The 12,792-nt window shown below is 38.9% G+C and overlaps 1 protein-coding gene across 3 annotated transcripts in view; it reads right to left on the bottom strand.

Annotated features, from left to right (window-relative positions):
- Window positions 1-5,876: 5,876 nt before the first annotated feature.
- Window positions 5,877-12,792, bottom strand: part of NTRK2 (neurotrophic receptor tyrosine kinase 2) — a 286,834-nt gene continuing 279,918 nt past the window's right edge. For all 3 annotated transcript variants that reach the window (XM_075931774.2, XM_075931775.2, XM_089779251.1), the window contains one exon: window positions 5,877-11,173. In XM_075931774.2, the coding sequence (XP_075787889.1) occupies window positions 10,988-11,173 (186 nt within the window). In that variant the 3' untranslated portion in view covers window positions 5,877-10,987. The remainder of the gene's footprint in view (window positions 11,174-12,792) is intronic.

Raw genomic sequence — 12,792 nt, 5'->3', positions numbered from 1 at the left:
CTTTCTACCAGACTTCTGGAATTTCCCGAGTTTTTCAAGACTTATTGAAAATCAACATTAATGGTCCAGCAAGCTCCTTAGACAACATTTTTAAACTGTCAAAGGAAGTTATCTGGACTTGCTGATTTAAAAATATCTAGTTTTAGTAGTGCCTTTTTGCCATCTGCCAGACATACAAGTGGAATGGATAGAGTATTATCATCACCATATGATGAGATTAGGTAATTTATTTTTCCCCCAAACACAGAACAGAGATATGTATTAAACATATCTATCTTTTAAACATTATTATTGATAACTCTACCATTTCCATCTAGCAAGGTGCTGAACCAGAGAATTTGCCAGACCACAGGAGGTCAATATTGTCTAGTGGCATGACCGGCACTTTCACTGCTTATGGGCTCTTAGAAGACATTTAGGGGTAAATCAGAGCTAAATAACAGCACAGAACACAGAGTCAGGACTGGTGGCTGCAAGTAAAGTTTATGGGACCACAGGAAATTTGGCCACACTCATGATAAGTGGACATCCGGCTAACTAGAATCATGCTGGATCACAGATGTTGCTGGAAACAGAGTGTGTCAGACTAGAGAGGTTCAGTCTGTAGTACCATTTTATTCCTAATCTATTTTAAAAACTCCTCTTTTATTATCATTAGCTATGCTGGCCATACATTTTTCCTTGAATCTTAAAGCTGCCTTCATTTCCCCCCTACATCAAGACCAGCATAGCCTTCTTCCTTAATGGTGGGATTGCAGTTTTTTGGTCATCTGGTAGGATTGTTCTTAAATGATTCTCAATTATAATTTAAATGTTTCTATTTAAAAACAGCTGATTTGGCTATTAATTGTTTTCTGGTTGTATTTATGTATATGGATATAGATGTAGAAAATGACAGCTCTGGATTTTATTCTGTTTACACATTATATATACAACCATGTCATGATTGCTTGTACCTGAGCTACCATTAACGTTTAATTGCTATGAACAATTCCTCTTTATTAGTTAGGACAAGGCCTAATACAGAATTTCCCTATGTAGGCTGTGGCACTTTTTAAGATAGGAAATTGTTCTCTCTAATGTTTAAAAATTCCAAGAATGTTTTTGGACTGGCAGCATGAGACCGTCAGCATATGACTCTCAAACTGAAGTTCCCCATGATCACATTTCTCTCCCCCCATAACTTGTAGTTAGATACATAAGGAACTGTTCGTTCTACTCCCTAGTGTGATTTTTATGATCTGTAGCAGACATCAACATCTTGTGCTATATCTATTAGGCCACTGATTTATAAACATTAAAAATCATGTTTCTTTGAGTTTTCCATGACTTGGAAATAGATAATGCCATTTTGACTGAGTGTGCCACTGCCCCCTCCTTTTGCCCACTTGATCCTTCCTAAATGGTTATAACCATTGATATGAACATTCCAATTGTGGGAATCATCCCGCCAGATTTTTGTATTGAATTTATTCTCATAAATGAGCAATTCCCATTCTTGTTTGTTACCCAGGCTTCTAACATTTGTGCTTAGTCAATTGAAGAATGCTTCTTGTTTGGTACCTTAATTTTTTTTCTCAATACCTCAATTTTGTGCTGAGTTCTATTGCCCCTCTTTTTATCCTCCCTTTTACTATTAGTTTAACTCCCACCTGACTGCTCTAAAGTTATCCTGTTCCTGAGGAAATTAGTCGTCTTACCGTTGAGGTGGAGGCCATCCAAACTACAGCCCTCTCACCTCAAAGAAGGTAGACCTGTTTTCCACAAAGTAAAGCTCTATACCCTACACCACTTACCTAGTCAGAATTTTTCCAGAATATTCTGCCATCAGCCTTTCTTTGCTAGATGGCTGGGAAGGCCCTCAGAGAAGATTGCTTGGATAATAACTGCCTTTTTCTTTTCTTTTTTTTGTAAATGATCCAGGATGATCTAGTTTGTCAGAATATGACTAGACCTCATCTAATGATTCAAATTTTTTTATATTTCACAGGCTTTTGTTATTCTTTTCAAATGGGAAGACAGGTGCACTAACACCAGTGTTCTGGAACAGGCAAAGACCACCAGTATTGAGACAATGATCATCTGCCAGCAACTTCACTGGACTGGTCACACTGTTCACATGCCAGCCCATTGCCTCCCAAAACAGGTCCTGTCTTCTCTGCTAAAAGAAAGATACAGTAATGTGGGAGGACAATGGAAGCATTACAAGGACTTGCTAAAGGATAACTTAAACAAATGCAACACTGATGTTGACACTTGGGAGACACTTGCCCAGGATCGCTCAAAATGGAAACAAGTCTTACGCAATGGCCCCTTCATTTTGAATTTGCCTGCCAACACGTTCAAGAGGAGAAGAGATGCAGGAGGAAGGCGAGACTGGCTTCTAGTCGTGGTTAACAGCCTGTTGCTGTAACTGGAAACATCTGTCCTCACTGTAATAGGGCTGATTCTTTAACCACAAGTTCTATCAGCCACCTGAAGGTCCATAACTCCCATGGAAGATGATCATACTCGGCAATGAGTGATCGCCCATCATCATAATTATTCTTTGTAAAATGAACTTTTCCACTGATCTCAGAAGAAATTATGTCAATTAAAAATACTAAGGAGTAATCAATCAGATACTGTCAATGATTTTTTTTAATAATACAGTTATCAAGATTATTGATCTTACAGTTATTTGAAGCATTTAATACTCAGGGTTGACAGTTGTTTTCAGCACAAAATCAATTGTGAAATTTTCTAAAACCATAGCAGCCACAGCAGTTGGGTTGAACATTCAGTCTCACCCTCCACCCCACCACACACACAATTTTAAATAAGTTTATGCACTCTAAGGAGAAGAATGTAACAGAAAGGGTACAGGGATTTCTGTGACACAGTTGACAATTGCCTACAAATCATTATTAGGTAAAGTCGCACATAGGTGAGTATGCTTTGTTAACATTTTGTGGGTGGGGTGATAACAAAAGGCTTTGGCAAACCATCACAGTTTGGCAATCACTCACTGCAAATACTGAGATGATCTGCAAGCTTGTCAGCCTTTCTAAGGCATACCTATATGCAAATCAGAACCAAATTTCATCTTTGCACTTGCCAAGAACTAAAGAAAATAAACAATGCCAGTAATACAAAAACATTAAGTTAAACCTCTTGTAATGCTACTCTGTGTATTTAGTAGCACTGCTCTTCACCAAGTAGGTGCTACAGAATACAGATATGACAATTTCTTGTGTTAGTGGATGATGCTGGATCAAACCTTCATGATCCTGAGCAAGGACCTCATCCAATATTCCTGGTACTGGAAAATGTCCCACTGATCAGGTTCTAAAAGCCCTATGGTCCCTTTGCCTGATTGTCAGAGTTTGTTGTATCCTGCTGCATGTCTGACACCACCATCCTCTAGAAGGAGTACTGAATAAAATGGGCAGCCTGTGGCTACAAGGTACTTTGGATCACTTTGCTGCTAGAGAGGTGGAGGAGTCCAGTTAGCACAACTGTGTGAACTGTCACATTGGCCTTGTATAGGGTATGTCTACACTACAGGTTTTTTTTTTCAGAAAAATGGTAATTTTCCCGAAAAACTTCACTTACGTCCACACTGCAATCACGTTCTTTTGAAAAAAAATTGAAAGAACAGAGGAGTTTTTCCAACATTGGTAAACCTCTTTCTACAAGGAAGAAGCCTTTTTCTGAAAGAACTCTTTCAGAAAAAGGCATGTGTGGACAGGGAAGAGGGAGTTCTTATGAAAGAAGAGGAAAAAGCACAGGTGGCCACTCCGTCCATAGTAATCACAGCTTAAATGCAAGACAGCGTCCATTCAGTATGGACTTTTTTTTTTTTTTGAAAAAACAGATCGCTTCCAAAAGAAGCCTGCAGACTGCACATAGCTCTAGAGAACTTAAATCAGTTATTATAACCCTAGTAATGTTTGCAGAAGGGTGCACATACATAAACAGCTAGAAAAGGTTATCTTTCACAGCATAAATAACTAGTTAAGGCTTAACTAGTTTAGTGTCAGTGTGATCACAGACAAGCTGCAACAATTCACCTAGGCTTCCCCTTACAGTCTCTCTGTGCACATGTGTGGCTGGCAACAACATCTAGAATTTATGGCCAGGTTTATGTGAAATGGCTTAAGACACTACTTGGAACAAGTGGGAACAAGTGGAAAAACATAATCCCACTCAGCCCAGGAAGTGTGGATACAAGGAAATTTTTTCCACTTCAAGTGGTTTAGTGTATCTAGTTCAATCACAAACAAGCCAGTTTTCAAGTTGAGCCAAGACCATCGTGGATAGGAGATACATTTCAGCACAACCACCAAGCTTTGAGGGTTGGTGAGGCTCACTGGGATCCTGGGCCAGGTGGAGGGGCAGCTCCGTGCTCCTGGAAAGGGCAGGTCCTTAGATGGGAGGGTGGGGCTGGGGCTAGTCTCCTCCTTCCTAGTCAGCCCTGCAGCGCCACCATGTGTTACTTGGGGCTCTGGTGGTGATTTAAAAGCTTGGGGTGCCAGCCACTGCTGCTGCAGAAGCAATGGCCAAGAGCTCTGGGCTATTTTAAATCACCTGGCTGCAGGGCATCTACCCCTTTGCCCTCCTCCTGTTGGCAGGCTGAAATCCACATCTCTTCCTGGGCTTCAAAGGTTGGGCTTCAGCCTGAGCTACAACATTAAAGTGCTGTCCACGCAAGTCTTTTAGAGCACTCACGGGAGCCCTATTAGTCTCAGTCTATCAACCCACCCTAGGAGGCTTGCTTCCACAGGCTGCAGAAACATATCCCAAGTGAAAGTACATTGCTAGTCTAACCCACACACCACCTGGCTGTGGTTCACTGTCTCTTGTAGTGGCACCTAGACCACTTACAGAGAAAAAACCTGTAGTCTCCTCTACAGTCTTAGCAGCAGACACACTGGCTTTATAGATCAAGCTGCAAAACTCATGAACTAAGCTTCAAAGGTCCCAGGTTCAGTCCCACTTGTTGGCAGTCACACGAGCACGGATCTTGATGCTATTTTTATAACATCAGACTAGTCTTGTGCTGGGCTGCTCTTTGCCAGATAATTTCCCCTCAAACTTTTAGAAAGTTGACAGCCAGCTCTTGCAATCTCAAGCAGACCTCTTGGCCAAGTCAAACAGAGGTAGCCATTCAACAGCTTTCCTATCGGTGATCTTTATACTTGAAGGCCTTGAGTAAATGAATAACCTATAGCAGGATCTTCAACTATGAAACCAAGGTGAATGTATACACACTGCATTGTCTTGAAATTACTATATAGGTGTTTCAACTACTTTGCTATTTAGCCTGGAATTAATGCTACATTTGTTCACAACATTTTAATGCTATGTTGGGACAAGGAAGAAACTCAAACCATAATCTGCACTAGTTTGTTAATGGTGCTTTGGTTTACGGGACACATTTTTAAAAGTATACACCTAAACAGTAGCCAGAAAATACTTTTACCCACTCATAAACACGTTATTGCAGGGCAGCGTATGCTAAGTGGATAACTGTATGATGAACAAGTATTCATATGCACATGTACCTATATGTGCAAATTTTCCCATTGATTAATTTTAAGACTCGGTTGTTTGAAAAAAAATAGCCCTAATTATGTAAATACAAGTAGTAAATTTTATAACTGTATTTTTTTGTGGTGCGTCTATCATCTCATAGGAGCTACAGTACCTGTAGGGGTCTGTTATAATCATTATTTTAGACTGTAACTATATCACATTTCCAAGCACATTTAGCCATTCATTATTGTGTTTTATAAACAATCATTATTGTGATTCAAATAAAAGAAAATACCACAGCACATTTCATGACAATTATGTACAGTTTTAAAGTAATCATCATTGTATCACTTACAGTCTTTCTTTTGATGACACTGTTTATTGAAAGACATCATTTGTATTAAATACATTGTAGTACAAGAGACTTTCCATGTCATGTTGACAGAAGCTGGCCACAGGATTCACAAACAAACCTTTTAACACTGATACTTAGGCATCACTTCAAAATCAGCCAAGATGCACTGGATCTTTTAAAGCAATGAATTTCTATAACAAACTGCAAAACAAGAACCATTAATTATCTGCACAGGGACCTCACATTGAAAAAGAAAAAGAAAAAGAAAGGAGAAAGATAGCTCTAAACACCAGGTCACAGTTTTAGTGACAATTTAGCAATCTATATTTATATGCAGATATCTCACTTTCTCTGTCTCTCTCATGACAGAGAGAGAGAGAGAGAGACTGGCATTTTGAAATATACATATATATATATATATATACACACATGAAGTATAGGTAGAGAGCAGGGCTGGGCCAATTATTTCATAATAAATTGAAACTTTCTCTATTGGTGATGTAATTAAATATCTACACTGAATTGAATTACTTGTGTATAAAACATTCTCAGCTGCATGTTCAACATTTGTTTTTAATTAAGTTAAAGAACAATACATATAAGCTGCAAGATATAGGCCTCTGAAAAGATTTGATTTGATTTTTGATTCCTTATACCTTCCTGTCAAACAGCCTTGCTAGAAGCAGCTTCTGCTATGCTTGTCCAAAGTATTCTGTGTTTATAAAATACATTTCAGCCAGTCTTCAGTCAGACCTTTCTACAAGCAAACAAAAAAGCCCATAGACCTGGCCTATAATGCATAGACAATAAAATAATATACCCATCGTTTCCCATTTCTTCTCCTGAGACGTACTTTAAAAAGATGGCAAAATAGTCACTTGGTTGCTGTTGTGAAATTCACAGTGTTTTCCCTGCAACATTGTAGACTTTTTTTTTTGCTTCATATTTGTGATAAATGTAGCAAAAAATGTTTTAAAATAAATAAATAAATCAACTAAGGCTCTTCAAGGACCTTTTGATTCAGAGCAGTAGTGGTTCATCCCTGCCCTGACAACAATACGGCTTCCTGTGCTATCAAAACCTTCACTTTTGACCAGAACCATCAACCCCACCCTACACCTACTTTTTTACAACAATATTTGAATTTCTTTTACAGTTTGTAACAACCTGGAGACAGACTTATTACATATATGCATTATAACTTAGTCAGCCAATGACTCCATTGCTTTATTGGGTTGCTTCTTTTATCTTTAAAGTGTTCTGTGAAAGTCCATATAAACCACAACAAAAATATCTTCAAGGAGAGAGAGAGAGAAAGAGAGAGAGAGAAATGGTAATTATTTATTGAACACTAGACAATATATAAATAGTTTGGTTTATAAATCAAAATGAATGAACTCCTATGTAAAAAGAAGTTACAACATGCCTCATGGGGTGCTGTTGCTTTACAAATATTGTTTGCCACAGCTGGTTGCTGAGTTCTGCAGATTTACTGAGAGTGAAAGAGGGAATGTGGGAAATTCCCAATACTAGCTTGCTGCCATTATTAGTGCAGGGTTTTGGAGTTCTCACCATTGTTCTACCATTTGTGTTGCAGTCTGAAAAATTCCGTCTTATTCTTGGAATTATGCTGTAACTGAAGAGAAGTGCAATATGCCAGTGGAGCTGCAGTACTGTTGTTGGAACAATACAACAATAATAGCACAAAACCAGAAATGATTTTAAACCAAACTCTCCTCCAGGAAGCTTGAAGCCATTCATTTCTCTGCAAAAAAATCAATGAATTAGACAATAATGGAGGGACTGCGTTCATACAATCATTTGGAAAAAATGTTGATTGTTCAAAATATCTCTGGCATTCTAGTACTCCCTCCTCCCAGGCAGAACAGCATTCACATAAAAGTTAAATCGTATAAACATAGAAAAAGAAATATTAAAGGAAAAAAGATTTTGGTTATTTAGCAAACTTTATCAGTCTATTAGTAATATTGTACCCTAATTATCATCTGTTAGACTATATGTATATGTAAATTTATACATATACACACAATCACACATACTAAATATGCATGTCTGCATATGTATAAATCAAATATTTATAACACACATATACATATCTGTATATCCCATGAATATATACATACACTATGTAAACACATATATATAATATTTATTATATATATGATCAGTTTGTAGCATAGTCCAGAAAGATTCTGTAATGAGCCTGATTGTCATATTTGCTCAGTGTACAAGATTTGGCTGAAATTGCAAGCACGACAAATGTCTATACATACACTCACCCCGCTTTGCCATTTGAAAATATTTCTTCTCTTTTCCACCCATTTTGCTACACTTACACCCCTTCTTATGATTAAATGCAAAATCTCATTTAGATTTTGTTAGTAGCCAGTCTACACTGTTTACAGCTTTTATGCAATACTGGTCAGACGTGTGATATAAGCCAAATTTATCCATATTTTTGGCTCTATAGAACATTTGGTCCTTTAAGTTTGACATACTGATATGGTGGTTGCACAGAGTATTTTAACATACTACATCTTCTCCATACATGACTCTAGTATGCTCTTTTAATAATGAAAAAAGGATACCACTCAGTTAAACTTTTTTTTTTTTCATATTTGGTATATACTCCATCAGTTCTTGCAAAACCGACCTGTCTGATTTCAGGTTAGTGCCAAAACAATATCTTGGAGACAGAAGGGATAGTTTTCTAAAGGGCATAAAGGACTATAACAGATACAACAGATAAGAATTTTGTGCCTCCCTTCTCCAACACACTTTCCCTTTTTACACTGAAAGTGCAGTCTCAGTGGACTCTGCTACTTTACATTTTCTTTTCCACTTTCCATTATATTGAAACTGAATTTCGTAAATACATAAAATTCAACCCTCAAGAGAATGGGTTTCCCTAAACATTGTTTTTTTTTTTAAACAGGGCTATCGCTATTCAAACTTTCTAAGACAGCCCAGATAAAATCATAAAGCCCATTTTGTATTAATCGTCTCCTGGATTTGATTTTTTTTATTTCCAGTTCTAGTGGTTCAGAAATAATATCTGGTTTATTAAAGAAATACTGCATATGGCTTTATAGTTACATTGTTAAGTTTATTTTTAACACTCCCCCTCCCCCACTGACAAAGAGGAGGGTTCAACTCCATCACTGTCCAGTCAATAGCTTTATTTCTGAAAATGTTCAAAATCTCTATGAGCTGGCTTTAAAAGCCACTGAAGGAAAAAAAGAAAGTGCCTCAATAAATAAAATATGCAAGCAAACTATATATTAAAATATTATGGGAACACTTACAAAAATAAAATGCTTAACGTATTAAATAAAATACCACAACACAAAGATGAAGAACTATTACTCTTTGATCTGGCTCAAAAAAATTTTTTTTAAAAAGGACAATTTTTTGCAGCACAGGCCCCCTCACAGAGGGAGGCAAAAGTTCTTGAGGAACAGGTAAGATTTGTTTCCATTTGTAAAGTTCATAAGAAAAATAATCCTAAATCTAAATTTTAAATCTTCAGCATCTGTTTGAAAAATAAACAAAGATGCCCATGCACTTGCCATCAGCACAGTGGCCATGCATATACCGTATGCACACAATGCCTTTCCAACCAGACATAAATTAATTAAGGAACTGTGGATGCTGGGAATGACACCACTATATCAATCAGAGAGTAGTGATGAACTCAGGATCTGTATGCTATGAATATCAAGTGATAACTGCAGGATCACATCTAACTGTCTCCAGGGACTTAATTCTATCCCCGTTACCCCCGTCATGGCTCAAACATAATCTGCTATTTCCATGTTTTAGATTATTTGAGTAGTATCAGCCTATCATACCTGTTACAATGTAAAAATATCTGAATGTAGCTAATGACCTCCATTAGCTCCCTCTAATTAAATACGTGTTATTCCCTTATGGATTTGCTATTCCTATCAGAGTGTACAACATGATGAGCAATAGTTTCTGCACAAAGGGCATTAATCGACGAAGACCATGCACAATTTTGCTTGCACAGTGAAAACAACAGGAATGGAGGAGAGCAGTAGGAATGTGCTGCCTGACAAGCATGGTATCTACAGCTTGCCTCAGCATCTACAACTTTGTTCTGTCTGATCAAAGTCCTCAGCTTCAACACTTGACCCTGAAATTCATAGTGTACATTAATAAGCCTAGCTTCAGCCTGTCTTACCAAAGGTTAGCTGGAGAACATGTTCATACCAGTGTTTACACAATAGCCTACTCTAAAATATGCTGAGGGATTGAAATTTAGTTTATCAGAGTGTTGTGTAATCTAGTGCAATGCAGGCAGCATCTTTTTCTTTTTACCACAGACCATTGTACTGGATCTGGTGATGAAAAGTGCTAACCAAGCACACTCTTTAAACAATCTCTTTACTCCTTAGACAGGCTCCCAGAGGAAAGCAGGGAATACTTTCCTCCCATTAAATCATTTCAGTGTTTCTGAGTAGGGTTGGATGCCATCTGATCCCAGAGTTCCTCCATATAGCGGTTCTCACAATGCCATTTTCTTTCTACCTGGCTTTATCTTAGCTAGAAATAAGCTTCCCATAGAGAGCACCAATCTTCTTTGTCCACCGACACACCGAAGCAAAAAAGTAGAGGTGAATAAATAGAAACTCCCAATATCTGTACAGCAGAAGTCACAAAGTTCAAGTCAAATATTTTTTTCCCTTTTTTTCATCCACATCAAAGGCATGAATACGACAAGGCATTGTTAGTTGTGGTGGGCAATCTGGAGTGTCTGCTGATATAACAGATCAGGTTTTTAAGGCCTTTGTCTATGCAGAGTTACAATTACGCAGAAGCCAGATTGAATAGAAGGAGACAGAGAGAGAGAGAGGAAATGAGAGAAACAGAAAGAGATACATCTCAGTGATGTCAAAGAAGTCGATACTGTGTCTACAGATGGAGAAGTGCACATTGCTTGCCCTTTGAAAGCTTCTCCGCATCTTTGCCATACCATTACTGCTGTTAGAGTTAAGAACATATTTTGATGGAGTTCAGCGGCAGTTGAACACATTCATTCACACAGCCCAGAAGAGGAAATGCTAGGAGGCTCTAGCCTAGAATATCCAGGTACACTGGAGAAGCCTTGGCCAAGTTCTGAAGAAGGGAATGGATTTCTTTGATGTTGAGCCTCATATGAGGCTCCCGTTGCCAACAACCTAGCATCAAGTCGTACACTTCCTTTGGGCACGTGCGAGGTCGCTGCAGAACTCGGCCCTGAGTGATGCACTCGATCACCTAGTGAAAGAGCAAAGAAAGAATCAATGGACCAATACTTTTATGTCTAGCTCAGCCAGACCACTTGAAACCTATGCCTGGCACATCTCCCTATTAACTTTTGCCCAACACCCTTAATCTCCTACTTCAAAGAGCTTCCAAAAAGCCATCTGATCCATCAGCATCATAGCTGAAATCCTGGCCCTATTGAACTCAGTGCCAAAACTCCCATAGACTTCCATAGGGTCAGGATTTTACCACCTATGTTTGCTCTGTACCCAAATGTATCTTTAGGCAGGATTCTCTTGTGGAGGGCACTTTTAATCTGTTAGTCAGGAGCAGGTGTACTATATGATACAGGAGGGAGATCATCCACCAGGATATACCCCCTCCATGACTGATGGGAACAATGAGGGAATAGTGACCTCTGGGACACCAACCACTTGTGTACAGATGCCGGTAGAACTTTGCAGGTCTGGGAATCTGCCCTTGGGAAGGGGCAGGTCAGATGCAACAGTAGGAAGCAGGAGTGTGATGGACACAACAGGGCATTGCAGATCTCCCCTAATAGGGCAGCTGCCTGAGAAGAATTCTCTCTGAGCCTCTCCCTGCAGTTTTGCAGACCTAAGATACATAGCTATCATATCCAGACTAAGGCTGCATCTGCACTTGAGCTCATGGACACTTTTCCGAAACGAACCTGTAGTCTTCTGAAATTTGCCTTTCTACATAAGAACATTTCACTGGTTCTATTGGTATAGTTAATCCACTATAAATATACTGGTATAACTCTCCACGTGGACACTCTTATTCTGCAATAAGACTGGCTTTATCGGCATAGCTTGAACCAATTCCAAAATGACATCAGCTAAACCAGATAAAGGCATTCTTAGACTGGAATAAAAGGGTCCTTGTGGGGAGTGAAATGATATAGCCATAGCAGTTTAAATTCATACTTTGCCTCATACTGGTACAACTTTCCTCTGTAGACAAGCACTCAGTATGAATTTCTTAAGAAAGGGGCTAAATTGGCTGAAATTCTCTGTCTACTGAACTCATGGGCAACAATGGGATATGTTTCCCAGATCTGTTCCATCAGTGTCCCCAAATCCTAACTTGAAGGGGCCGGCCTACTTAAAAGGTTAACTCATTCTGAGGGCTTCAGTTCACCTGTAGAACCCACAAAAGCCTCTACTGCAACTGAGCACAAGTACCCTAAGTATTGGCAATTGTGGTAGGAGGTGTCATACATACTCCATATCTCACGCTGCATGCCCCTTTCTCACTCAGAACTATCCACTCCCACATTCTCACAGAGGCATCACAGGGGATGCAAGGGTTCATCCCTGTTGGAGTTTTCCTGGGCTGCAAAGGACTTCCAATTTCCTTAATTTGTTATAGATTGCGATGGGACAGCAGCATTGTTCTTGAGTCATGTCCCCACACTGCTGACTATCTGTACTAAAGATGTACTCCAGCCCCTCTCCTTAGCAAGACTGCTACACCTTGTCACCTGAGTTTTTTTCTCCATACTCCTGGAAGGTTCCAACCTAGCCCACAACTTTCTTGTATTCAGCTTAGATAACAACCTTCTTTCTTAGCAGGAAAAATTAAAAACCCCAAGAAAAGTGGACCCCAAC

The sequence above is a fragment of the Pelodiscus sinensis genome, chromosome 6 (genome assembly GCF_052426305.1).
Source record: "Pelodiscus sinensis isolate ZL-2025 chromosome 6, ASM5242630v1, whole genome shotgun sequence".
In the NCBI taxonomy this organism is placed as follows: Eukaryota; Metazoa; Chordata; order Testudines; family Trionychidae; genus Pelodiscus; species Pelodiscus sinensis.
This window is presented reverse-complemented; position numbering and strand designations above follow the sequence as displayed.